This window comes from Phaethon lepturus, unplaced genomic scaffold (assembly GCF_000687285.1).
Source record: "Phaethon lepturus isolate BGI_N335 unplaced genomic scaffold, ASM68728v1 scaffold43479, whole genome shotgun sequence".
In the NCBI taxonomy this organism is placed as follows: domain Eukaryota; kingdom Metazoa; phylum Chordata; class Aves; order Phaethontiformes; family Phaethontidae; genus Phaethon; species Phaethon lepturus.
The window spans coordinates 2,948-27,799 of record NW_010566361.1 but is presented as its reverse complement, the minus strand read 5'-3'; the positions used below and the strand labels follow the sequence as shown (position 1 = coordinate 27,799).

At 36.0% G+C, this 24,852-nt stretch overlaps 1 protein-coding gene across 1 annotated transcript in view; it reads right to left on the bottom strand.

Moving 5' to 3' along the window:
- Window positions 1–2,680: 2,680 nt before the first annotated feature.
- CCDC180 (coiled-coil domain containing 180) overlaps window positions 2,681–24,852 on the bottom strand; it is a 24,930-nt gene continuing 2,758 nt past the window's right edge. The window contains exons 6-37 of the mRNA XM_010295453.1: window positions 24,800–24,848; window positions 23,653–23,748; window positions 23,237–23,400; window positions 22,124–22,203; window positions 21,339–21,427; window positions 20,720–20,842; window positions 19,937–20,110; window positions 19,295–19,410; window positions 18,658–18,784; window positions 18,161–18,200; window positions 17,826–18,085; window positions 17,019–17,236; window positions 16,380–16,555; window positions 15,087–15,267; window positions 14,406–14,552; window positions 13,986–14,130; window positions 13,662–13,778; window positions 13,123–13,245; window positions 12,670–12,783; window positions 11,791–11,990; window positions 10,970–11,040; window positions 10,059–10,188; window positions 9,402–9,476; window positions 8,724–8,786; window positions 8,362–8,428; window positions 7,873–8,014; window positions 7,281–7,441; window positions 6,340–6,477; window positions 5,223–5,334; window positions 4,874–4,979; window positions 4,204–4,342; window positions 2,681–2,812 (exon numbers count right to left, since the gene is read on the bottom strand). Of these exons, the coding sequence (XP_010293755.1) occupies window positions 2,681–2,812; window positions 4,204–4,342; window positions 4,874–4,979; window positions 5,223–5,334; window positions 6,340–6,477; window positions 7,281–7,441; window positions 7,873–8,014; window positions 8,362–8,428; window positions 8,724–8,786; window positions 9,402–9,476; window positions 10,059–10,188; window positions 10,970–11,040; window positions 11,791–11,990; window positions 12,670–12,783; window positions 13,123–13,245; window positions 13,662–13,778; window positions 13,986–14,130; window positions 14,406–14,552; window positions 15,087–15,267; window positions 16,380–16,555; window positions 17,019–17,236; window positions 17,826–18,085; window positions 18,161–18,200; window positions 18,658–18,784; window positions 19,295–19,410; window positions 19,937–20,110; window positions 20,720–20,842; window positions 21,339–21,427; window positions 22,124–22,203; window positions 23,237–23,400; window positions 23,653–23,748; window positions 24,800–24,848 (4,075 nt within the window). The remainder of the gene's footprint in view (window positions 2,813–4,203; window positions 4,343–4,873; window positions 4,980–5,222; window positions 5,335–6,339; window positions 6,478–7,280; window positions 7,442–7,872; window positions 8,015–8,361; window positions 8,429–8,723; window positions 8,787–9,401; window positions 9,477–10,058; window positions 10,189–10,969; window positions 11,041–11,790; window positions 11,991–12,669; window positions 12,784–13,122; window positions 13,246–13,661; window positions 13,779–13,985; window positions 14,131–14,405; window positions 14,553–15,086; window positions 15,268–16,379; window positions 16,556–17,018; window positions 17,237–17,825; window positions 18,086–18,160; window positions 18,201–18,657; window positions 18,785–19,294; window positions 19,411–19,936; window positions 20,111–20,719; window positions 20,843–21,338; window positions 21,428–22,123; window positions 22,204–23,236; window positions 23,401–23,652; window positions 23,749–24,799; window positions 24,849–24,852) is intronic.

The window sequence follows — 24,852 nt, the reverse complement described above, 5'->3', positions numbered from 1 at the left end:
CTTTGCAATTTAATAAACTCACCAAAACCAGTCATATCAGGTGATATGAAGAGCTAATACAGTTACCATTTCAGCTGGTAAACTCCATCTTTCACAGAAGAGTAACTGCTAGACAGCTGCCTCCAAAGATGCATGTATGAGAAAGGTAAGCTGTAAACGATGCAAGCAAAGAAACATTATATGACAATAATAATGCATATTGGCTAACGATATTTCTCTGCAAGTCTCCCTTCTCAGCTGCCATAAAAATCAACTTCCCCTAGCTCAGCTGTCTGACCTTAAAAGCTCAAATTAATCCTTTTCTGTTCACAGGGAAGTAAAGGTTCCCACAGTGTGAACCACAGGCCCCGTGACAAACACACAAAGCCTTTGCATGTGGCCTCCACAAGAGCTTGTTACAAGCATGTTAATTGTTACAGGCTACATTCATTGTTACCTTTAGTGAATACAAAACTACAGTACTGCAGGTAAGTCTCTTGAGTGTGCAAGCTCACTTTCGCCTCCTCAGCATCCTCCGTGTCCACATAAAGTGCTCCTCTGCAGAGCAAGCTTTCCAGGCTCCTGCTGTAGGGACTGTAATGCAGTCTCACGTTAGAGGAAAGCACTTTCTAGCATGTGACTGGAGCCTGGGGAAAAAAAAAGGCTGTTTGTCAAACTCCTATTTATAGACAGTCAACAGCATTTATGTTGGTGGAAGGAAACGGTACAGGGCACTCCTTTCAGGGAGGCTGAAGTAAGCATCAGAGATATCTTTTCTGTCCTGGCCCTTGGTAAGGCATATAACAATGCCTATGGATCTGAAAAGTCAGCGGCGATTCTCTCACCTTAATTTATTTGGTTGTAAAAGGACAGGTAGCAAGAAGTTCTTTAATTTGCTTTATTATGCCATACAGAAGTCTGCTCTCGTGCTTCTTCCTCACTCTCCTGTCAACTGATCTAGTCAGTTTTCATCAAGAAGCATCACAAAATCTCACTTTAAAAAAAAAAAAAAAGTCTCAAGGCATTCCATCATTTAAAGCCTTTGTGGATTCATGCTGACCAGTTCTGGATTCTTGCATAAAAATGCTGCAGATCCACAAACGTAGAAGGATTTGCAACCAGCCTTTCCCATCTAGCTGTTATTCTATGCTTTCACCAGTTTTATCTAACTCCTGTGCTAATTCCATAATGAGAGTTGCTACACCGATGCGAGGATTTTTTCAGTGCCACATATCTGACCTTGTGCTTGATGCCTCTGGCACATGCAAAATGGACAAGGGTGCAGAAGGGGCTTCAAAGAGTTGCTTTTCAATCATTCTTTGAGAACTGGGTAGGCAACCTATGCCCGTGCTTTACTGCCCTTCTCATCAGGAGGCTTCCTAATTTCCAACCAGGATCTCCCTTGCTGCAGTTTAGGTCTGTGCCTTTTTATGACAGTGATCTTGCACCTGGAGACTCCCTTTACATATCTGAAGGCTATGATATTTCCTTCCCTCTTCTATTCTGTGGGCATAAAAGTTAGCCTCAAATTGAATAGTAAAATTAACGCAGAATTAAAAAAAAAAAAAGACATGAGCATTCTGGTTGTTTTAGTGTAGTTTCAGCTATTATAATAGGCATAATGTAGTTCCATGTGTCTTTACAGAATAAAGATCTAATCCCTCAGGAAAAGTAATACACATATTTTGAAATATTGTATCATTAGGAGCACAGCTGATGCATTCCCCTCTTTGCTTCAATTTCTCTACAAATCTACAAGAACACTGGAGCTCGATGAGTTCAGAACATCTCCTTGCATTTAAAACCATCTCATTGACATTTACTGTAGTTGTCAACTCTAGGCTTCACAATGAATGCAAACAAAAATTAAATAGATGTCGTTGCAGTTAGTGACAGACTCTCCTAACAATCAGGAAAAACAGCTAAGGCACATTTAACAGTTACTCTGGTTCCTTGAATTTGTCCAGAGAGCTTTTTAAAAGTGATATAGTTGAAAGTAGCTATATTACTCCTAAATGAACTTGCTTGACCTCCCAGAACAAAGCAGTACTTTATCTTCAAGCCCTGCCTCAGAAAGCATTCTGGATTGCAAATAAATATCTCACTTGTAGACCATTCCATGGAAAATATTCTTTGTAGATCCACCATTTCAGATTTCTAAACCTGTATTTCAGATTTCTAAAACTGAAGTAGCGAGCTGTGAGCACAGTGTTGTTCAGAATGTGAAGAAAGAGAGGATATCTGTGGGAAGGGCTTCATCTGCGCTGCAGAAAAAGTTTCCTTGCTGGGCTCCATTATTAAACAGGCTGCTTTTAACTATTATAGCTTCAGACTGTGCCATGACACAGGAACATTCAATCATGCCTGAGTCTTGAACATGAACTTCAGTACAAATCCACTGCTTGGGCTTCTAGCTTTTCAGATTCTCATATTACAGCTAGCACCACAACGAGTTAACTTTACTCTGGCTGAGATCTGACTAGGAAGCACTGCACAGAGTCTACATTGCATTTACAGCACATTTGTCCGATTTTTTTATTTCAAGAGGCAAAAAATACCTCCTTTCACTATTGCACTTGTTCAGTGCAACAGAAATTTAAAAAAAATAGAAAAGGACCAAATCTATAACATCACTGACATTAGGACAAACTTGTTACTTTACACCAACAGTGATCAGGACATCAGCAAGATTTGACTGATCTCATGTATAGAGTTGCTTTATCTTCTGGATGGATCGTTTCCACCAATCTTCCCAACGCTGAATTGTCAGCAGCTGAGCTGTACTTTCTTCCTTGATCTGGGCAAACTGCTGCTCGAGTTTACATTTGTATTTCTGTATAAAAAACAACAAGAACAATAAATGACAAAATTGGTAATGATGAAACAGAATTTTACTTTGCCTAAATCCAAGTCCTGATGCACTGTGTCAGAAGATTGCTTACAGGCCACTTATTTTCTGCCTTAGACAATAGAACTATATGAACAATGAATTACTCATTGCCTTCCTTTGGTGTTCCTTTTAAAGACTTCTGAAACTAAATTATCAGCAATAGTTAAATTTTGCTAAAAATGCAAGATCTCCATCTCACTTCCATTAGCTCTCTTTAATCAAAGAGCTGCCTTCTCTAGAGAAGAGAGAGGAAAGTGACCGTCTCAAAGACGGAATGCACTCTGGCTCATGCTGGAACTTTCTAAATCACGAACTGAACTATTACAAAGCTGCTAAAAAGGTATGTCAACTAAACAGGAACTTGTAGACTACCAAGAAAACCTCAAGGCACCTTTATTAAAGAGTCCCTGCTCCAAAATATAAAATACTGTATTTTTAATGCAACATACATTCAGGAAAATATTTCTGTGGCATGCATTTACTGTATCACATTCTGCTGACAAACTACATTCACTTCAAAACTGTACTGTAACCTGGTGCATAGGTACCATAACTAGATACATAAAACATATGCAAACTTATACTTTTGATTGCATTTGCCATTGTTGACAGTGCATTTTACATTTCCCTATTAAAAAAAAAAAAAAAATTCAGTTCGCTGGCAGTACAGTCACTTCCAGGACAGATGCATAAACACTGACCATTTATTTCCAAATGACTTAATGTAAGAATATTCTCTACTTCTCACTACTGTTTCACAAGCTACTGCCAGTGCAAATCAGAGTCTTGGACTTGTCTGGAACGTGCTCATTCTTCTAGCAGACTTAGTGAAGAAAGAGTGATCATTTTTATGGTGGAAACAATGATCTGTGATGGTTCAGGATATAAGATACGTATGAAGTATCTTATACCCTTCACCTTTTATGGAAAAATCAGCCTTTGTGATCTAAGGCTAGAGCCGTAGGCTTTAGAAAGAGAGGTGAATGAAAGCAAGCTGTATTGAAATGGCACTGTGTCAGCACCTTACTTTTTGAATTGTGATGCTGCTGAAATGCATGAAGTGTCCTGTTTCTGCCACCATCCATGCTTCTCTGATAAAACAATTCCCCATTGCAATGTATCTGAATGAGAGGGCTCCCTGAGAAACCAACTCTACTTTAAACACCATCAGAAAGAAACAGACACAAGAGAGGATTTCTACCCAGGGTTGATACGGCTTTAAGATCTGAAAACTGAGTACATTAAAAACTTATATATAGCTATAATTTTCTTTAAAAAAAAAACAAATCCACAACAGTAGCATCCCTACTCACAGTCCTTTCCCAGAGACCAACCTTATATACAGCATCTCTTGCTTCTACTACTGCTACGTGGCCCAGTGTAGTCTTAGCTGTTGTAACTGATGCAGTTTCTCTGCAAAGAATATAGTCTGAATTGTCTGTAAGAGTAGTCATAGGTATTCCTGGCCAAGTCCTTTAAAAAACCAAAATAAACAAACACGCCACATGAGAGAGAAAGTTAGAAAAGAGAGCAGATTATACTTCTGTTACTCGTACTTGAAGTGCAAAAGATTAAATGGGATGTTTAATCTCCACAAAAGAAGTACCCTAAAAACTACTTTATTTAACACAAGCACCTTTTCTTTTAAGACTTCAGGATCTCTGCACAGTAAGTAGAATTCATATCTTCAATATAGAGTATATTCATAGATCTGAAAGCATTGAATTGATAAATAGTGGCTAGCACAGCGGCATAGCAAGAACATTGAAATTGTATTGCTTTTCAATACAACACATAATTCACTTTTATTTATTTGGATCTATTGCTATTCTTTCTTTAAGATCATTACCCATCCAAACTGCCCCATAACTAGATAAAGGTCATCACTAATGATGAACATAGTATTCAGCAGTTTCAACAAGACAGCAAAAAACTATGAGGAGAATGTCTGATACCAGTTTAGAGAAATTACATAGAACAGTGTTCAGTATCTTCAAATATTACCTGCTCCCACGCTCAATTAACTGTTTAACTTCACAGATTTCTAGAGGGAGTCCAGCTTGTTTACGACGGATTAAAGTGGATGTCTTCTCTCTTGGTATTTCAGTTTCTGGGAGAGAGTAGAAGCCAGACTCAGCAGCAACAAAACAATGGCAGTAATACCATTGTTTTGAAGTAACTATACGGAGCTAGATGTTCTTCACTTTCAAGAAATAGCTTTGCACGCTTCATCATGTAAATCTTTCCATTTAAAGTACTATAGCATGTAAAAGTCTCCCGTTCCTAGGGAAAATCTGCTGCAATCTCTGAGAATGAAGTGGAGGCCTGAACAAGCAATCTCGTCTGTACTTACTTGCTACTTGTACATCATCAATAGTGATACTTTCATCTAATTCCAGAAGCAGCTTTTCAGTGAAGGTAGCTAGTGCAGAAACAAAGTTCTGAGCACACTCAGCAGCACAGTCCTGTTGGGACATTGGACACAAGTGAGAGGAATTACTTTGATAATTTGATCTCCTCTCCTTTTAGTTTAGCTCAGGAAGAACTACACAAGTATACAACCTTGACATTTTGCATCAGCTGCAAATAACAGACATAAGGCTCTAAGTTGCACATAAAAGGGCTTAAATGTGCCTCTCTGCAGTATTCTCAACACTACCTGCTTGCCTAAGGTAGAGTACATAGTGTATAGTTGCTCAGTAGTTGCATATTTGGTTTAAGCATCTAAACCTGATAAAAAAAACAGCTACCTGTAAATGAATCCTTCTGCCCAAAGCAAAGGCCATTTTGGACTACGGGTACTTTGGGTGGAAGTGCTTTGGCCAGGTATTATTGTAAAACAGGGTGTGTTTCTCTGTGTGTAGAGAGAGAAGGAGCTATTACTTCAGAATCAAAAAATTCAGAATTTTGAGTAAGTGGTCTGAGCAAAATAAACAAAGAGCTTTAATGCTGGGGAACTGACCTTCAATAACCCTAGAGGATGGAGCAGGAAAAGTGTTTTGATTCCTGGATCTCTCCTGTAAAATTCTGCTTATTCCAGTTCTTAATCTTGTGTAGAAAAATGTCAATTATTTGCACTAATGAAATGCACACAGAAGAAACCCTTCCAGGCATCTGTTGTCTGCAAGTAATATAACTAACCAGAGGATGTCACTGTTGCTCCCAATTTAGACTTAATAGCCAATAATTCTACCATTAAGAGATGTCATCTCTTTCTCGGTATGTTTTATGAATGATACAAAAGATGAGTGAGTTCCACAATAAATCTGTGTGCACATGTGCATATGCATTTATGTCTATATTGATCTAATGCTGATAATACGTAACTTAAAAGATACATGAACAGGATTGCCTAAAACTGAAAACATTTTCCAGTTTACTTTTGATGGAGAGGAAAAATGTATCCAAGATGTACTCTCCTTTCCAAATGCAACATCTAAGTTCATATTAAGCAATGGTTTTACAATTACCTGCAGCATCTGTGCATTGCGATGAATACCATCAGCTTGGTCTTTTTGCCTTTTTATTTCCTCTTGGCACAAAGCATCCAGCTGAAGTAAGTTGTCTGGGTGTCCCAGAGAAGGATGCAACTGGTTCTTGTGCACAGCCTTTAAGTAAATACATAAGAAAGAAATGCCTTCAGTAAAGAATGTGCAATTGAGTCATAACAAGGAAGAAGTAAAACCCACATATTTTATATAAAAGTATTCAGAAAGACAAAGAGTTCCTTGACTCTCTAGGGATAAACTTTGCAGGGCAGTATATACCAAATTGCCTATCTGCTGGAGAGCAAGGCCTCTGAGCTCACTTTGGTTTTTGTTTTCAACAAATAATAATCTCTCCTACCAAGTGATAAACAAGATATCTTTTATACCTTTATATTTGTATTTTTTCCTGAATTTAACTTAATACTCAGAGGAATAAAATCTCAAGATACTACTCTGTAACTTTTTCTGCATGATCTCCATTATGATTCTGTTATCAGTTCTGATATTATCAGAAAAAATATACCTCTTTTTTGAAAGATAGTAAATAATGATATTTCATTATCTGTATGTCACAGTACCTACAAATGAGCGCACCCATTCAGTGTGAGCTGTATAGCCATAGTGCAATGTCACAGCCCTTAAGGAGTTTACAATCTTAAGTGTAAGATGACAGGCAGTGCTGTACAAGACTATAAAGAGGCAGCCCAATGCTGGAAGCAGTGAGAGAAGGGACCGAGTTACTAGAAATACAAGGCTTCCAGTAGAACTACACAGACTAACTGCAAACACAGAACTAAATCCATGCCTGGCTCAACAGTGAGTGATTAAGCAAACAGTGAGATTAATAAAAAGAACATTTTATAATTCTGATGCATTTAGCATTGCTTACACTGGAAGCATTCCAATATGTCCATGATACATACCTTCACACTCTCCCAGTCTTCCAGCTGTTTATTGAAGAGGCGCCGAATCTGACCAGTGGAATAGCTGAGCTTCTGCTCATGTTCTTTTAAAAGACTATAAACTGCCAACTGGGAGACATAAGGGATCTCCTTCTCAAACAACTTCAACTGATCCTGAAATTCTTTTTGAAAAAGACAGGGTGTTTATGTGACACAGAAGTATTCATTGCAAGGAAAAAAAAAAAACCCAAACACTCAGCTGAGTTGAATGTAAACTGCAAGGGTCAATCAACCTGGAATTTTCTCTCACAGAGATTCTGTCCCTGCCATTCCTTTTTCTACATCCAATGCTTTGAGAAATATGCACTTGCTAAAAGACGTGACCTTGTACAGTGCTCTCAACTTAGTCAAGTGCCCTTCTGCCACTCTTTTCATAGCTGATAATATATAAAAGAGAGTATTGGCCCAGTTTCCAGTAAAATCAACTGGAGTTTTTCCACTAAGTGTGATGGATTAAGAAAGCTACATAATTCTCAATCACTGCAATTTTCACTTTACATAACTGAAAAATTATATACACAAGAAACTAAAAGTCTTAACTGAACGAATTTACCTATAAGACAGGAATTGTAGTAAACATTTGTCTGACTTTGGTATGACAACAGCTTCTGTTTGAGCATTTCTGCACAATGTTCAAATGTCTTTGGCAGATCTTCAGGCATTGTGATTTGAGGTGTCTTTTTTTGGTAGAACTCCTTCAGGAGATAAAGATAAAACAGAAACATTGATAACACATTCAAACAAGTCACATCTAGGCATATTACAGTAGCTGGGATACATAAGGCTATCAACCACCAAAATAGCCATAAGGCTATTTGAGACCAGTTTTCTTCCTCTGATTCTGAAATGCTTAGTTAATATTTATAAAGAAACCTGTGATTAAAAATACACTGTGTCAAATACTTTTTAAAAATTAGATACATTGGTGAAGAAAGGAAAAATTTTGCATGGCTATCTAAACATTCTAAAGGACCAAAATTATTTAGCTGACACAGGAGATCTGTGAAAGCAAAAGTGACTCAAGAACACTAGGTTTTCTTACCTCAGCAAGGCAGAGCAAGCTGTTATTACCCATCCAGAGAATATTCATAATAATCCCCTTAAAGGTACTGAAAATAAACAAAATTTCACAAAATATTTAAAAAAGGACAATCACACTGTAAAATTATCACATTGGCAATATTTACTCTTTTTCAAATATTTTGTCCAGGTTTATTTTAATACATTTTTCAGAGCATACACAAAGAAATATTCAGAATGCCTAAGAACCTTCACCCCCATTAGTACAGATTCTCTTCAGAAGAAGCAAGGACTCTGAGCTATTGTCAGTGCTTACTGGAGAACACCTCCATGGCCCTGTAACAAAAAAGCAATCTTAGCCAACTTCCTGTGTTGAAAACTTACCTTAAGAGCTTATCACGCATTTTAGATAAACCAAAAATATTTGAAGGTGGATCTAGCTGTTTACTGGAAGTATTTTGAAACACAATGTGGAACAAAATTCCCAAGCATTTAAATGTCTCAGGCATTAATTTTAAGGGTTTTGCATGGCACATATGAAATATCTCAATTCTATATAGTACAACTGCACAGATCAAGAAAAAATGTGATCATTTTCTTAGAGGAGAATGGAACCATTTAAAAATCACCTCCTAAACAGTTTTTTCCTTGTTTATTCATATAAACATAATATTGAGCACAAGAACAAAGTGTATAAAATGTATTGATCTTTTTAGAGGTGAAAATAACTGAAAGACAGGCTATTTTGCATTTTCCAGCCCATTTTTTGTAAATGTACAAAATAGGCTCCAATGAAGCCACCTATTTCAGATGTTAAACAGACTAAAATGGGTAACTTTGATATTCACTATTATTACGCTTCAAAAGGAACTGTTCTGCAAACACTTTGACCCATAAATATGAAGGCTAAATACCTTAAAACTCAATGGTGAACTCTATAGTTCACAATGATGGATGGATGGATGGATGGATGGATGGATGGATGGATGGATGGATGGATGGATGGATGGATGGATGGTTTTTTCAGATTAACTTCTATTTCTGCAAATATACATGACTTACTCAGATTCTGGAGGCTTCTCCCCAAATATTTTGAATGTCTTGTCACTCAGAACTGGTCTGGTGTACTTCTGTATCCTAGGGAGGTAGAATGTTAATTTAAAACTATCCACAAGTATTTTCCTTCTCTGGCTGATTATTTGAGCTAGTCAGTCATATGATGGACATGAAATAGAAGAAAAATTCAGAAAAAATGTAACTCTAAAACTAGTTTAATATGAAAATAATTTTTTGGTGGAAGAAAATTCTCATCAATGGCTCTTCAAAACTTTTCTGTTGCTTTCAGTATTACAGTAGCTTGTTTCATCTGTCTACGGACTAAGCTGAAGACATACTATTTAGACACCAGACCTGAAATTTAAGCCATATTAATTTAAGAGTGGGGTTAGTCTATATTTCAACAACTTCAAAGTACAAAACAACAGCAGATGAGGGAGAAAAAGAATAATGTTTTTCCAGCCAAAATCTGAAAAAAAAACCACACAGGGCTGATCATGAGGACATAAACAGGGAAAAGATCCCAAATGATATGCATAGATGGAAAGAAGGCTAATGCAAAGAAGCATTAAGAATTTTTCGAAGAACAGGAAGTGGATAAAGTTTAGGTAAATTTCTGCATAGGAATATTATAAGTGGAATTCCTCCTTTCAGGGGTCTTACCTTCCTGTTGGCATCTTTCTGTTAAAAGACTTCTTGGGGATCTGAGCTGCATAGCTGTAAGTAGCAGAGTTCTGAGGACCTTCATCAGATACATTTAAGTGAGAACTCTTCTTTGGGGTGGGAAGAACTGCTTTATGTTTAACAAGAAAAGATGAAGAACATTGTATAAATGCCAACTGAAGTCTTTTTTATATGGTTACATAGTTTGTGTTCTCATTTCTATAACCTTTCCTTACAACATTAAGGGGACAACTATAGGAACAATCATTTCTGGCAGACAGAACTGACATAACCTGGCAGTGGCAACAGCAATAAAGGCTGTGCACTGGGGCATGAGAAATGGGAACGTCACAGGAAATACATGGTAGATGGGAGGAGATTTAAAACAACATTAAGACAGGTAATAAGACAGAGAATGAATGGGCTACATTCAGAGTCTTGGCTGTGATGGGGACTTAGGAATGTGGAAGAGAGGATATATCTTTGGAAGTGGCTAGAGGAGTCAAGCTCTGGAGAAGACAGATGAGGAAACAGGAACACTAGGTAGGGAGTAGCTGGGGTTACATCTGCACTCACCTCCGAGTGAACGATAATACACTGTGAGAAGGATCCCTGATCCCCTACATATTTTCATGACTTTTAATTCTTTTCTCCACCCCTTTACCCTTTTGCCATCACAAATATGGGTACTTTTTATAAGATTATCATCTCATTCTGCAGCTTCATTGGTTAAGAGCCAAAAATCATCTTCTTATTGCAAAGTAAAGATGTCCAAAAAAAAAGTTGGGATGCACAACTCTTTCGGAGCTAGCATGTGAGCCACTGGCCTGGAACATGCTACACCTGCTCAGTGATATGCTAGGAACTACAGTTTAGATGAATGTAATATATTAAAAGAAATGCTGGCACACCTGGTCCTAATGAACGTGAGCGATCATTTCTCTCCTGATTTAGGCCTGAAGATTTTCTGGATGGCTGAATTCTGAAACAAAACAAAACAAAGAGCTAAGCAGCTACTCAATACCCTGCTGTTTTATATTATATACTGTACTATATTATATATTATATAGAGAACTATATAAGTTCTTTATCCCTACCATGTACTAAGTTAAATTTCTGAGATAATATTTAACAGATAGGATTACTTTTACAACTGACAGTGTAAATATAAATACTTTTATGGGACTAATTGTTTAACTGGAATCTCATAATTTCTACAAGCAAAACTGCATTAAAATATTTATTTGCAAATCACACACTTGTCACACTGTTCATTTCACACTTTGTATGTTCATTCAACTATGTAGCATGTAATCACCTTTCAACTAAAATAAGACTCTAAAAGACAAAAATTTAATACCTAAAACTTCACATAGTGCTATAAACTAGATATCACTTATTACTTACGTTGGGGGATTTTTGACTATTAGAAATCTTGCTCTTAAAAAGAAAGCAGTTTCAGCTAGACTGATTTTTAAAGCTACGCTGATCAGAAAATATGTAGTAGTATTATCTATAAACAATATGTTCAATAGTTCTGCATATACAAAAGTAAACTACAAAATATGAATTCGGGAAAACCTTTATATGCTTCTGGAATATACATGTGAAAAAGACTGTAGTGAAGGCCCACGTAGTGTCATCATGAGCCTCATGACGCAAAGAGGTATATATAGCAAAGAAAATATAAAGACAATGACAGAAAAATACCTTTAGGCAAAGAAGTACTTACTCAAGCAATTTTTTTATAACGCTTATTGATAAATCATCAACTGCAGACTTTCCCATTCTGCTTGGATTTAACAAAGGAAATTTGTCAGGATCCATCCCCATCACCATCACTTTGTTCTCATCTCTGAGACACTCTGTTCGAATGGCAACAGCAATTGGACCTTGTAACGTAACATCCGCTGGAAGAGGGGTAAAGTCCTCCTGAAATGGGAAGAAAAATGAAACCCTGTTGAATGTGGCAGGCAATTAGTGAAAGCATGACACGTAGTTAGTGATTACTAAAGCAGATTTTCCAAACATACACTATTTTGCTTCACAGGCTGAAAGAAAATTTTTTATAATTCTAGGAGTAATGTTGTTACAGCTATACAATGCTGAGACACTTAAAAGTAGTTAAGAGTAGATTCTCATAATTATCATAAGCAGTATTTAAGTATATACCCTTAAAACAATGATCCACTGTAGATTACAAAACAACGACAGACTTTCCAGACAAGGAAGGTAAAAAACGCCAAACCACTTAATAAAAAAAAAACCTCTTCAGGATACATTTGATTTTTTTTTTTTAGTTATTTAAAGAAGTCCATGAAATATGTATCTATGAATAGTGCTACACCTTGAAAGTAAACTCGTGAAGAACCAAGCAACTCATTGTGATACTGCACATCTTTAACATTTAGTAAACTCAGTGGTGACTGATTTACTCAGCTTCTTAAAAAAGCTGGCCTAATGCTACAATGTCTTGGACAGCTTGGCATAATGCAGCATCTTTCTTCATCCGAAAATTCAAAGCACAGATTCTGAAAAACCTTTAAAATGTATATACATAAAAATTCACTCAATATTAAATAAAACATAGAGAACTTAAATGCTATCTTACATTATCATGCGGGCTCATTGCTTTTACTAGCAAGCAGTCAAGATACTGGCTCCTCTTTTTCAGTTCTTTCAACACTACTTTGGCAAAATCATACAACCCTTCAGAAGTCAAAGCCTGAAAGATATAAAAATACAGATTTACTAAGCTATCTATTTCAGAATTTTCAAATATACTGACTGTTGCATACAACATCATTTGATTCCATTCTGTCACCGTTTTATTTACACATACATGGAAGAAATGAGATTGTGTAGAGGCTGAGGTTTTTGTTTGGCAAACAGGAAAGCAGGTACAGGACCTTCCTGAGCAAAAATTCTGTGGTAAAATATTTTATTTATCTTTCCACCCAACCTTCCAAATGTGTATAAACATAAGTCTACCTCAAAAATATATGTTTATACATTATACAAACATGCAGAGTGAGTAAAATTAATACCAGGTCAAATTAAATACCATTTCATCCTGATTAGAACTTGCTGCTTTATCTGCAGTAGGATGAGCACAAGCATCTATCTTCTGATGGAGCTTCTCCAGATAAGAGTTTAATGTCACTGCCTGCAAATTGGATTTTGCTACCTAAAGGAGAAACAGATAATGGTGAAATCTCATGAATCTCATTCAAAGGATTTTCAGAGGATCCATTTTGAAACCACCAGACCTGCTGGTAAAAATACTGAATCGATGGTACTCAGAGGAGAAGCTGGAAACAGTAATTCACAAAAGCAACACTTCATGCCTTTTACTGCACCACACAAAAATGCTGGTCTATTCAGATGTATATACTCAACGTGCTGCAAGACCACAGAGTTCCAGCATAGTTGCAGAGCAGTAAAAACATAGTTTTAAGCTGATAATGATAGAAAACAGGTTTTGAATTAATATAAAAAGTCACTTAATGTTTGTCCACTCTGAATTCAGCCAAAAATCTCTTCAATGGAATAAAAGATAAATTATAATTCATTTAAGCAAAGTTCTGATGTTTCTGTTTGTACCTCTGATTTGATTTGCACTTGTAGATTTGTCAAAAATCGTCGGATCTTCTCCATAAAGACTCGATTCATAAAGAGGTAACGGAACTTTGTTTCAGACTGGTTGATAAGTTCAGTAGCCTTTAAGAATGCCAGAAAAAAGAGACAGAACTAATTAATTCTCACTTTTTAAAACTTAAATAGAACTCAGCACTCCTAGTTATTTTTTCCGTCATGTAATTGTCACACAGAACAGTCTTACAGTCCTAATGTGGGAGCAGGCTGATTATAAATCACATCAAATATGCAGATATAATAAATAATTCGAAAGAATGAAACTCTGCACACCTGCTCCAAGCAGCTCGATTCCATTTTCTCCACATCCGTCTTGATTAAACTTTCAAAAGAGTCAATACGCTTACTTTCTTTCTGAAGACGCTTGCTGAAATACTTTACCTCCTCAGGAGAAAAGTTACCTCCCTCCAAAAACAATCTGAAAGCAACCAGCAAAGTAAAAGCAATTGGCTATGAGTCTTCCTTGTACCAAAGGCTATTTTAGCTAAGCAGCCCGAAAACATAGATATCAACACAAATGTGATGAAAACGGTATAATAATTGTGACTTAACAAAATAAATTTGTTTTTTTAAATAGCAAACTAGATCAATAACAAAATAATCATTAATTTTACTGTTCTGCCTATGCAATAAATGTTGATGCCCAGAAATAGGTAACTATTTTTAAACAATACTCCAATGAAATCTCTATACCTGCAAGCTTTGAGAAAATCCACATTTGAATCCCTTAATTTTCCTAAAGCTTCCTCCAGATAGTTCCGGTAACTCCTGAGAGAAACCTGGATCACTTCCAGATGATTATGTAGCTCTGAGTGCAGACTGTTGCTGAAAGAAACTAACCTACCAGCAAATAATAAGACAGGGGAGATATACAGAAAGAGGAGCACACATTATGATTCAGAGACTGCTGGCTGTAAAGCCATGAACAAAATCTTAGAGCTCAAGACTGTTTTAGTATTCTGAAAGCAATTCACTGAACTGTGATTGCTCTGATGAACACTTGGAAGATATCAGCAAGGAGTTGATGCTATTGAAGAGTATCCGTCAAAACCAATTAGTCAATTGCTGTTACTGTGCAACTTCAGTAAACTGTTTAAAATCTAAACAGATGAAACATCTTTTTTACTTTAAGACTGCCAGCACTTTGAAAATACATGAAAATTGTCATGTATTCAGCACTGATTTTAATTTCTTCAGGGAAAGATAGAGGAAACAAAAACTCTTTAAATTTTTTTAAAGTTTCATGAAGCAGTCTTCATTGAAGAGTAATGACATATAAAATAGATTCAGATGCAAACCAGGAACATCTCAGACCGCAATCAAGAGTATTTAACTATGGAAATTCACAGCCAGCAACACCTGTGGCACACTTACTTCTCAGTCATAGGAGCACTGAGGAAGACAGACTCCATGTCACAGATTCGTGAATGTAAGTTTTTGCTGTTATTATTTTGCTGATCACAAAATTTGAGAAATTCAGCACGCTCTTTTTTCAGAGCTTCCACCACCCCTGCACAGTGGCACTCGAGACGCTCTTTGTGAAGCAACAGTTCCACTGATAAGAAAATAAATTTTACAATATGGTCATTATTCCCTGTTTACTATGGGCTATCACAACCACCAGCCAACCTATTATCAGAAGCAGCAGCAAGATAAACCGAGCCAAATCTCAGAGTGGCTGAAACATACAAATAAAATAGATCTGATTCTGTTTCTTTGACTTGTCTCCTGTGTTTGACATCTATTCCTGGCAGCTCCCAATCCATTCAAATCACAAATGTCTTTTGTTTACTCTAAGCCCTCTTTTTCCTTTATTTTTGGTCACTGCTAACATATGCACTATCTATCTGATCTCAGTCTTGTAACAAAAGTAAAGGTAAAGGATTTTTTTCTTTAATGGAAAATACAATTCTCCCTACTGTTGTTGGGAAAAAAAAAAAAATCATTTTTGGTCTCCCTTCTGGAATGATATTGGATAAATCAAAAGCCAGCCAATCAACCTTAAGAAAACTGCCAGAAAAGGCACCTGTCCTCTTTGCAGGAAAAAGTGGAATTGAAAAATTATTTGCCTATTCTCCCAGAAGACAATTTTTTACTTTATATGTTAAAAACCAACAAACCTGTCTTAAATATTTTTTTCCACCAGAAAAACCTGACACTTCTCAAAAAAAAAAAAAGCGTTCTTATTAGTGGCCAATCTGTAGCTGCTCCATGATACTTCATGTAGCTAAATCCTTCCTCTCCTGTATTCGGAAGTCAAGCCCTGGCATTTTGTCTCTCCCAACACTTGCTAATTCTTCTTCTGCAACACTTTTAAAATTCTTTTTTGTACACTGCAAACTCGTTAAATAATTTCAAGGAGAATGAGGATTCACAAATATTGACAATACAAACTGAATGCTCTACATCTGTTACAATCAAGTCATCGATCAAGGCACTGCTGGGTGTTTTCCAAACATAACATAGCACAAACCAGTATGAGCTATAGAAAAAAAACATCTTTTTAAAAATACATGAGTAACATATTGTACTAGGAATTAGTAGACACTCAGCTGCTTCCTGCTGTCCTCTATTACTGAGTCAACTGACACTGAAACATATTTTGGTCTACTTCTGGTCATCTCTAAATGAAGACACGCAATGCTCAGAGTAAAAAAAAGTCGGTACCAGCTCTAACATTGCAGATATTTGTCTCTATATTCTCCTGCCTTCGTTGATGCAAGCAAAGACGTAGATGAAGTTCTGAATTCAGCTCCTCTTTCTTGGCAGCTACAAAGACACAGGAGTTGGACAAAGACTCTGCAAACCATTTCTCCAAGTGCTCAAAAAAGCAGAGGCGAATCCTATGAGTGAAAAATATTACAGTGAGGAACAGTAAGTAATAAATAAGGATTTATTAAATATATTAATTCTAAGAACTTAACTTCTGACTATAGGAAGATATGTTTCATTACCATTTGCACAATACCAGTAGAGTTTTTGAGCTGGCTGCATAATACTGAGTACCAGGCATTTTACCTTCGTGGCTCTGCAGGGAATTTGGGCAAATTACTTGCCTTTCTGTAGTATGTTTTCTCAGTAAATAATTTTCTGTAAAATATTAGTGTTCTGTAAGAGGTAAATGCTTGTGTGGTACCTTGAGAGCCACGATGAAAAGCAATATATAAATTTTCATTTATTTTTATCAGTTTAAAAAGAGGAATAACATCAAAATAATTAGATAATTTTAGTCTAATATTTCTTCCAAACAGCTGAAATTTGTCTATTACCTAAAGGGAAAGAAAGAACAAACTGTTTTCTACTAACCGTTTCTTCAGCTCTACAAACACAGTTTCTTTGATAAGTACACATTTCAGGTACATAGGAAGTGATTCTTTGTTTTCATATTTTGTAAAATAAGCCTCTGGGATGTCAGTCTTTCCTGCCTCTTCAGCTCCAAGAACTGTGTAAGAGTTTCCACTAGAAGTGGAAAAGGTCTCAACAGCAATTTCAGAGTTTTCTGCCTTGCTGCTGTTGAACATAACCTAGGAAACAACTGGAAATCATCATCTGTTACCTTTAAAGGTATAATCATAGAATCAACAGTGCACAAGCTGATGTAAGAATCCTAAGGACATTAAGAATAACATTCTCGTTCTCAGTTTGGACAACATTCATGCAGAGAATATGCTTGCAAGTCTCAATAGGCAGAGTCATCAATGTTTTAAAAGGTTTTTGTTATGGTAACAAAGTCACATAACTAAAGACCTGAAAAACCAATACTTAGATACAAATACAGCTTAAATCATTCATCATGGGTTAAGAATACTATGATGAAAGAAAGAAAGAAAGATATTTCAAAAAAAATTCCATGCAAAAGGTTTTTACAAGGGTAAAGCAGTGCAAGAGGAATGGTTGTAAACTGTTTTATACACTCCATTTGCACATAAAAAGGTCTAAACCCCTAATAGTCCAGAAATAAATGGAAACAATAAAGACTCCTGCATGTTTTGTGTACAAACTAAATCTAATCTCTGTTAAGGAATTTAGACTTACCTCAAAAAAAGACGACTTGCTATTCATCAATATTTTTTGCAAGACTCCACCTTCAAATTTATTCTCTTGTTCACTTACCTGTGTAAAGCTTACCCCTTGTTCTGCATGCTCAGTTTCTTCACTTCCATAAGGAATAACTTCTTTTTCCTCTGTTTCTTCAGTTTCCTGTGCAAAGACCTCCTCATTCTCAGTTGTGATTGTTTCTTCATTTTCTCCTTGAAAACTGTCCGTCTTTTCTTCTGCTTCATTTTCTTGCACAATGCTCTCAGCTTGCTGCTCCACCAGACATTCAGCTTCTGAAGCCTTAACTAGTTCTTTCCAGTTAAAGCAGAGTTTTACTGGTCACAATCCAAAGAAATACAGATTGAAAAACAAGCAAGCAAAAATACCTGTTTGTACTGTTGATGTATTACCTTGATCTTGAAATGTGGAGTCTGTCTTTCCTTGCAAGTTCTAAAAGCAAAACAACAACAAAAAACCCCACACAATTTAAAAATAAGGATTTGCTTGCTATTAGAAATCCATATTCTCTTACTATTAAAAATCCATATTCCTTCTCAAAATATATCTATTTCAACAAGATATGATAGTCTTGAATGGATCACATCTTCTAAAGAAGCTGTAACACTCGAATTGATTAATATCATTTTATTACCTTGCAGTTTTCTGTTTAAAAGGCAAGTGAATTTGCTGAAATGCAGTTTGTAACAAGGACAGAGTTAAAAGTGTAGGACAGAGAAAGGTTTTGTGTTATCCCCTCTATTACTACCAAAAGCACTTAAGTCCTATAGTCAAAACAATGCTTTAGTTAATATAATCCAAATTTTAAAGCTAATGTAAATGTTCCCAAAATTGAAAAATTAATACACCAGTAAGATTTTAAACCAGAAGAAGTTGTTTTTCTTTATACCTGTTTGAAGATTTCCTTTACATTAAAATATTGGCTGATGGATATACTATAAGAAATCAATTCCCACAAAATAGCTTCTGGGTAAGCCATTACTTTATCCATTAGAACTTGGTTGAATGTCTCATACCTGTCAAATTTAAGGTCACTGTTTAAGAGACTTATGTATGTATAGAAATAAAATTAAATATGACTACAATGTCTTTAAATCAACACATAACTTTTTGACAAATCTCATTAAACCTTTGGGCTAAACATTGTACTATGTCTGTTTAGCGTGAATACAACCACATCCTGGCTTGTAGGGATTAGTTTATCAGAAATATAAATGCACAGAAGTTAAGAAATATTCACAATAAAGTATTTCAGATCTTTCATTTTGGATGGGGAACCATTCAAGACCTGTGCTTACATAAGGAATATTAGAGGTGAGAGGTCAAATTACTGTCCTTCATGTTAGTTCTGTATCACACTCAGCTGTGACTGAAGCTTTTCTGATTTATTTTCATTTTACATTCTTACATGAAGTAGCAAGCAGTGTTTTTCCACACCTTCACACTACAGCATAAACAAGACCTAAGCAGTACAATCAACATTCAAGTATACTTTACTTTTTAAGTTTGCACTAGAAAATTCATACCTAGTTCTGATTTCATCTAAAGAAGAAAGGGCATTCTTCAAATACTGCTGCAGCTTTTCTTCAGAGCTCGCGGTTCTCATTTCACCCAAAATTATATCCAGATTAGCTTCCATAATCTAAGGCCAAATAAAAAGAACCCAGTAAAAATTATTTACTCATTACTGAAATTCTTTGTAACTATTTACGATTCAAACAATTTAATTCTGTACACATATTCTACACCAAGAAGGGATGCTACCTTACCAAAACTCATCTATTATGAAGATCTTTCATAATGAAAGATGAACACCTCTGACATTGCCACTCTAAGTTGCATGTTATACCCATGAGAACTTGACATACAAACAAGACTCTATACCTGCACAAGTTCTTATGAGTAGTAGAAACTTGCAGCCATTTAATACCCAAGATATAATCTTTATCACCATTGCCATATCAAGAATATGACTGTACATTAATTGTGAATCAAGCAATTAGCAAAAAATGTACCTGACAGAATGAAACTACCCTGTAGAAATTCCAGTATAAATGTCAAAGAATACGTTTTAAATTTTATACCAAGTATTTTGAATTCCAGAGGGTTCTCTGCATTAAGAAGTCCTTTCTTTACATCATACCACATCTTTGTTTTTATGTTTATACCTGTATTAAGTTATCCTGTTTCCATCTGCATTCATCTAATTTCTTCTGAAGTTCACCTTCCTGCTGGGACAGTTTGAGTTGATGGACATCCCAGAGAGCCATGGCCTCCTGAAAATAGCTGTACAAGTCCCTACAATTCTGCTCATTCTGTTTAGCCAGCTCCTCAAAGTCTCTCTAAAGAAATACATATAAGTGAACCAGTTACTATTAAACTGTTTGCTGGAAGCTGAAATGAATAAGTAAGGGGACATGATAAAAGGCTGTCTGGAAGTACATTATCAGTATTCAACACAGTCTCTTCTATTTGGAGAGGAAAAAATAGTCCAAGTAATCTGGAAAAGAATGTGGATTTTTGTTCTAGAAGCCGAGAGTATCAAAACTTGTTTATTCTTCTGGTACTGTAAAGCACAGAATCCTCAAATTCTGCATATGCCGTGAAGTATCTGGCCATCTATCATTTTAGGAACAACTGTCCAGTCATTTTCATGTATGGAATCACAAAAGATAGGATTGAAGGAAATTTGGGAGATCACTGAAATCTATTTCTCTGCCTCCAGGCAGGATGGGCTACCCCTAATTCATCCCTGACAACCTATTATAAATATAAACCAAACAATTATGAACTCTTCTCCTTGAATCACACCAAACTTTTTTATTTCTGGGGCAGGTGTTCAGTTACACTATGGACCTCTTTCTAACGTGACATCAATAGCCTAAGAGGCAGTAGTGCAGGAAGAACAGACTATTCCCAAAGAGTAATAAAAATATATGTAATAAACGTACATTCATATGCTCCAGTTCTTCTTCAAACTGACTTTTTAGTTTCTCAGTCAACGGAAGTAAGTCAGAATTCACAATTTCTTCGGCCTCTTCTTTTGTGCAAACATTCAGATTCAACAGGTTATTCTAAATGAAAAGAATGCTAAGTTATTAACATGCATGTAACATAACAAATGTTGTGTGGCTTTTTGAGAGTATGGCTAAACTTAGCATTTCTTCTTTTCTTGTGAACGGAGAGAACAGATTCAACCGCCAAGATCTCACTTCTGCTAGGAAACAGTACAATCCTATTTGGACACAAAAGGAGAAACTGAGGCAGAGAGGAGGAATTTCTTTCCTGAGGTGAGACAGATTCAGCATAAAGGTTCTGACCCTGCGTCTTCCACCTGAGTCGGGGACAGTACCCTTTCATTACTGGCATTTGTTACTGCTTTTACACATTTCAAGTACAAATACCACATGCTACCGTGAAACAAAGTAAGTTTTCTCACAGAATAAGACAGAGGTTAAAAAGTAATTTCACTTGTTATAGCACTGTTTGGTGGACCCTCAAACACTGCAACAACACATCGTGTACTGTTACCAACAATCCTTCCAAGAATTTGCAAAGCTAGATACTAACCTTGCATAACTGCACTTCTGCCAAACATTTTTGCTGGACTACCTCATACTGGATGTGTATTTTCATCATACACTGCACATTGTGGGTATCTGAAGGATATGGAAGAACAGAGCGTTGTAAAGATTTCCTTATTTCACAGTGCAGTGTGAAATGGAAACATGACAGAGGTCCTGTGCTGAGTCTCAGCACAGGTAATGTATCCCAGTAGTGTCTTCACATTTGTATGATGGTATCAACCAACAAAATAAGATGTTTTAATACAAAACTTTTTACCATGATGCTTCGAAGTAGTGAGCTATTTAGAGTCCCACACAACTTCTTTGCTAATATGCAGGCTACGAACATTAAGCCAGAATGTGTTCAAGGGAAACAGAGGGTAGACATACAGAGGGAAGGCATACTCTAGGACTCAGAGAAAGGAAGCATCTCAAATACTACCCCTCTCATTCTCCATGAGGTAAAAAGGAGTATTTTTGTATGATTGAGAACTGACCTGCATTAAAATTAACCTTCTATTTTCCCCAGACTAATTCTAACCAAGTCAGTTCCCGCTAGATTTCACCATGCAGAAATGTTTGTTCTGGCAAAAGGGAGGCGATGCAATAGAGAGCTTATTTCAGTCATATTGCTAGCTCAAAGCAACTTAGAAGGTACATGGAATCACATGGAACAAAGAATATAGCAAACATATACTTTCAAAGCAACCATCTGACTCATTACTGCCTAGAAAAAAGAAAGAATTAGTTCCTTGAATTCCAGACTAGTTTTATGATTTCTGAACTTACCTATACTTTTGTTTAAATTCACCAAAGATCTGTACCATTCATTTATCTCGGCTTTCGTGTGTTTTGGAGGCAACAAATCACTATGGAAATCACAAACAAGAATCAGCTATCTTGAAATATAATCCAGTCAGTGCTTAAAGGTTAAAATTATGAATCAAAGTAACTATAGTACTGTGCTTTATTTCATTTACAGCCATCTCAGCAGTGAAAACAAAACGACTGCTGTTTTTGAAGGCCACTGTTTACTGACAAGGAACTAACTAATCTATCTTGTCACTACATATATTGTAAGACAAAAACTGTAAATATTGTAATGCATTGCACCCAAACCTTCTTCTTGTTGTCAGGATGGACATTCAAACATAGCAGTGTTTGATTTCTATCAAGACTTCTTTCTTAATTTATTATAGGAATTAAACTCCCACACAGAAATAATGCCTTCACAAAAATCACCAATTTTTATTCCTCTGAGCATACTTGTCTTCCCCTTTCTACTATGTTTCAAATGTTAGTAACTTTTGTCTTCCTGCATTTCTAGCCCTCAGTCACCCCCCATTTAGTGTAACTGGTGCATTGAAAACTAAGAATGCATTTTTTTCCATCAAAAAGAGCTTTACAAAAGAAGTTTAGGCCCTGCCTTCCTGCTGCATTGTACAATCGCACACTGAAATGGAGTAAAGTGCACTTTCTAGTTAAGTTCCTCATTAACTCTAGAAAGAATTCTTTTTTCCTTTTTTGCTGTTCTTTTGTCATACCTAAGATGTTGCAAAAATTCCAGTCTCCTTTCACTAAGTAAAATCTGATCTGTTAACGTATTTTCTATTTCTGTTTTCACAGTTGGGGGATTCTGTATTTCTTCATTTGCCATAAATTCTCTGTAAGATGGAAGAACACATTGAAGTAAGTATCTGTTTGAGAAAATCTAATGTTCGAAATACAAATACAAAATATATTTTATACATACCAGGTAAAAAAAAAAGAATGTAAAGTTCTTTTAGCTTTTCAGTTTTATAGTGGAAAAATGATAAAATATTACTGTTTATAGAAAACACAAGTGAACATTAGTCACTATGTGTTATTCATACTCCAAAACATAATTGTAAAATTTCTGACCTGAAACTGTGAATTACATAATTCTTTTGGATGAGCTTCCAGTCCTTGACCCTATCTTGCCATTTCAATCGATCTGATAATTCCCTCTTCATCTCTGATTTCATTAGATTAAAGAAGAGCTTGGCAATTGCCCTCTGATTAGCCAACAGTGCTCTGTTAATCATCTGTGTATTAAAAAATAAAAACTGGAATAAATGCAGCATATAACATGCAAAAAATAAATATTGCCTGTTCTAACTAAAACAAAGGAAAAAGAATGCAAATTATAAAGAATACCCTGCAAAATAGAAAACTCTCCTATATTGCAGTGATTGATAGGTAGAAATAATGAATTTCAGTTGGAAAAAAAGACATTCTGGGAGTATTCAGATTGCTACCTTCTCGCAGGTAGATCAGACTCAATATGAAAGACTTACCATAGCCTCATCATTCATGAACCTGTAAACATCAGCTGACAAGAAGAAGGAAATTTCCTCCAGTATCACGGTATACTTCCTCAGTACTTCTGTTATCTGTGCAATAAAAGAATAAAGAACAAGAACAAAACAAATCTCTGTAACTCAAACGTCAGTTTCCCAAGTTAAGCAATGATATGAACAAGACTATTTTTTTCCCATTAAAATTAATACAGTCGGCTGATAGACAGATTGAGAAGTGAATCTCAAAATACCTATCTTAAATACCGATTATTTTTTTTAATCATTCATAAAAATAGTAACTAAAACATTCCATATCCTTACTATTCAACTGATTTCTGTGATATCTGTGAGTATCTGTGATAATTGAGTGCTCTGCAGATAGGCTGCAATCTGAATTTAATAATCAAACCAAGTTCCTTTCAGGTATCTGTAGTGAATCCACCAGTGGTTGTTTTAAGTGGACACAAAATTTAAGCAAATGTGGTTATCTCTGGTATTTTTCATAACTAATCAAACAGAAAAGTTACTGATGATACTGTTGGACCTATTCATCATGTCTATATTGCAAAGAGAGGACAACCTGACACGGGTATAATAGATAGCTTCTGTTTGCCTACAAGGACAAAGCAGCAAGGACTTCTTTATGGACTATCTATTTATTTATCCAAACTTTACTGTGATAGCCAATGACTTTTACAGGTCAGGCTGAATGTATGTAACTATAGCATGTCTGCTACTGATACCCAGCCTACCCAAACTAAAATTAGCTAGGGTATGTCTGTGCATGTTCTCAGTTGCTGAAGAGCTATCTCCCAACAAAACAACATTAGACCTGATAACAGTTTGATCTAAATAACCCTGCAGAAAAATAAAAGCATCTCACATATTCCTTGCATCTTTAGTACAGGTAATCGTGTAAGAAACAAACACCTTGTAACTGGAAGAGAAATATCTTCTCCTGATTATGTGGGTGTAAAATGAGAGAATGATCTATTGATGAAAAGACAGTAATCACCTACACAACAGAAGCCCTGGCAGATCTCTTTGACTCCTGTGGAAACAAGCGACCCTTTGCTCTACATCCAGCATTATGAGCAAATAATAATTTTATGCTTAATTAACAGCTATTAAGACTACAGCTCACTTTATCAGCCCGACTCCTTTCAACCTCTTTTAGGGATTCATCCATTTCCCTAA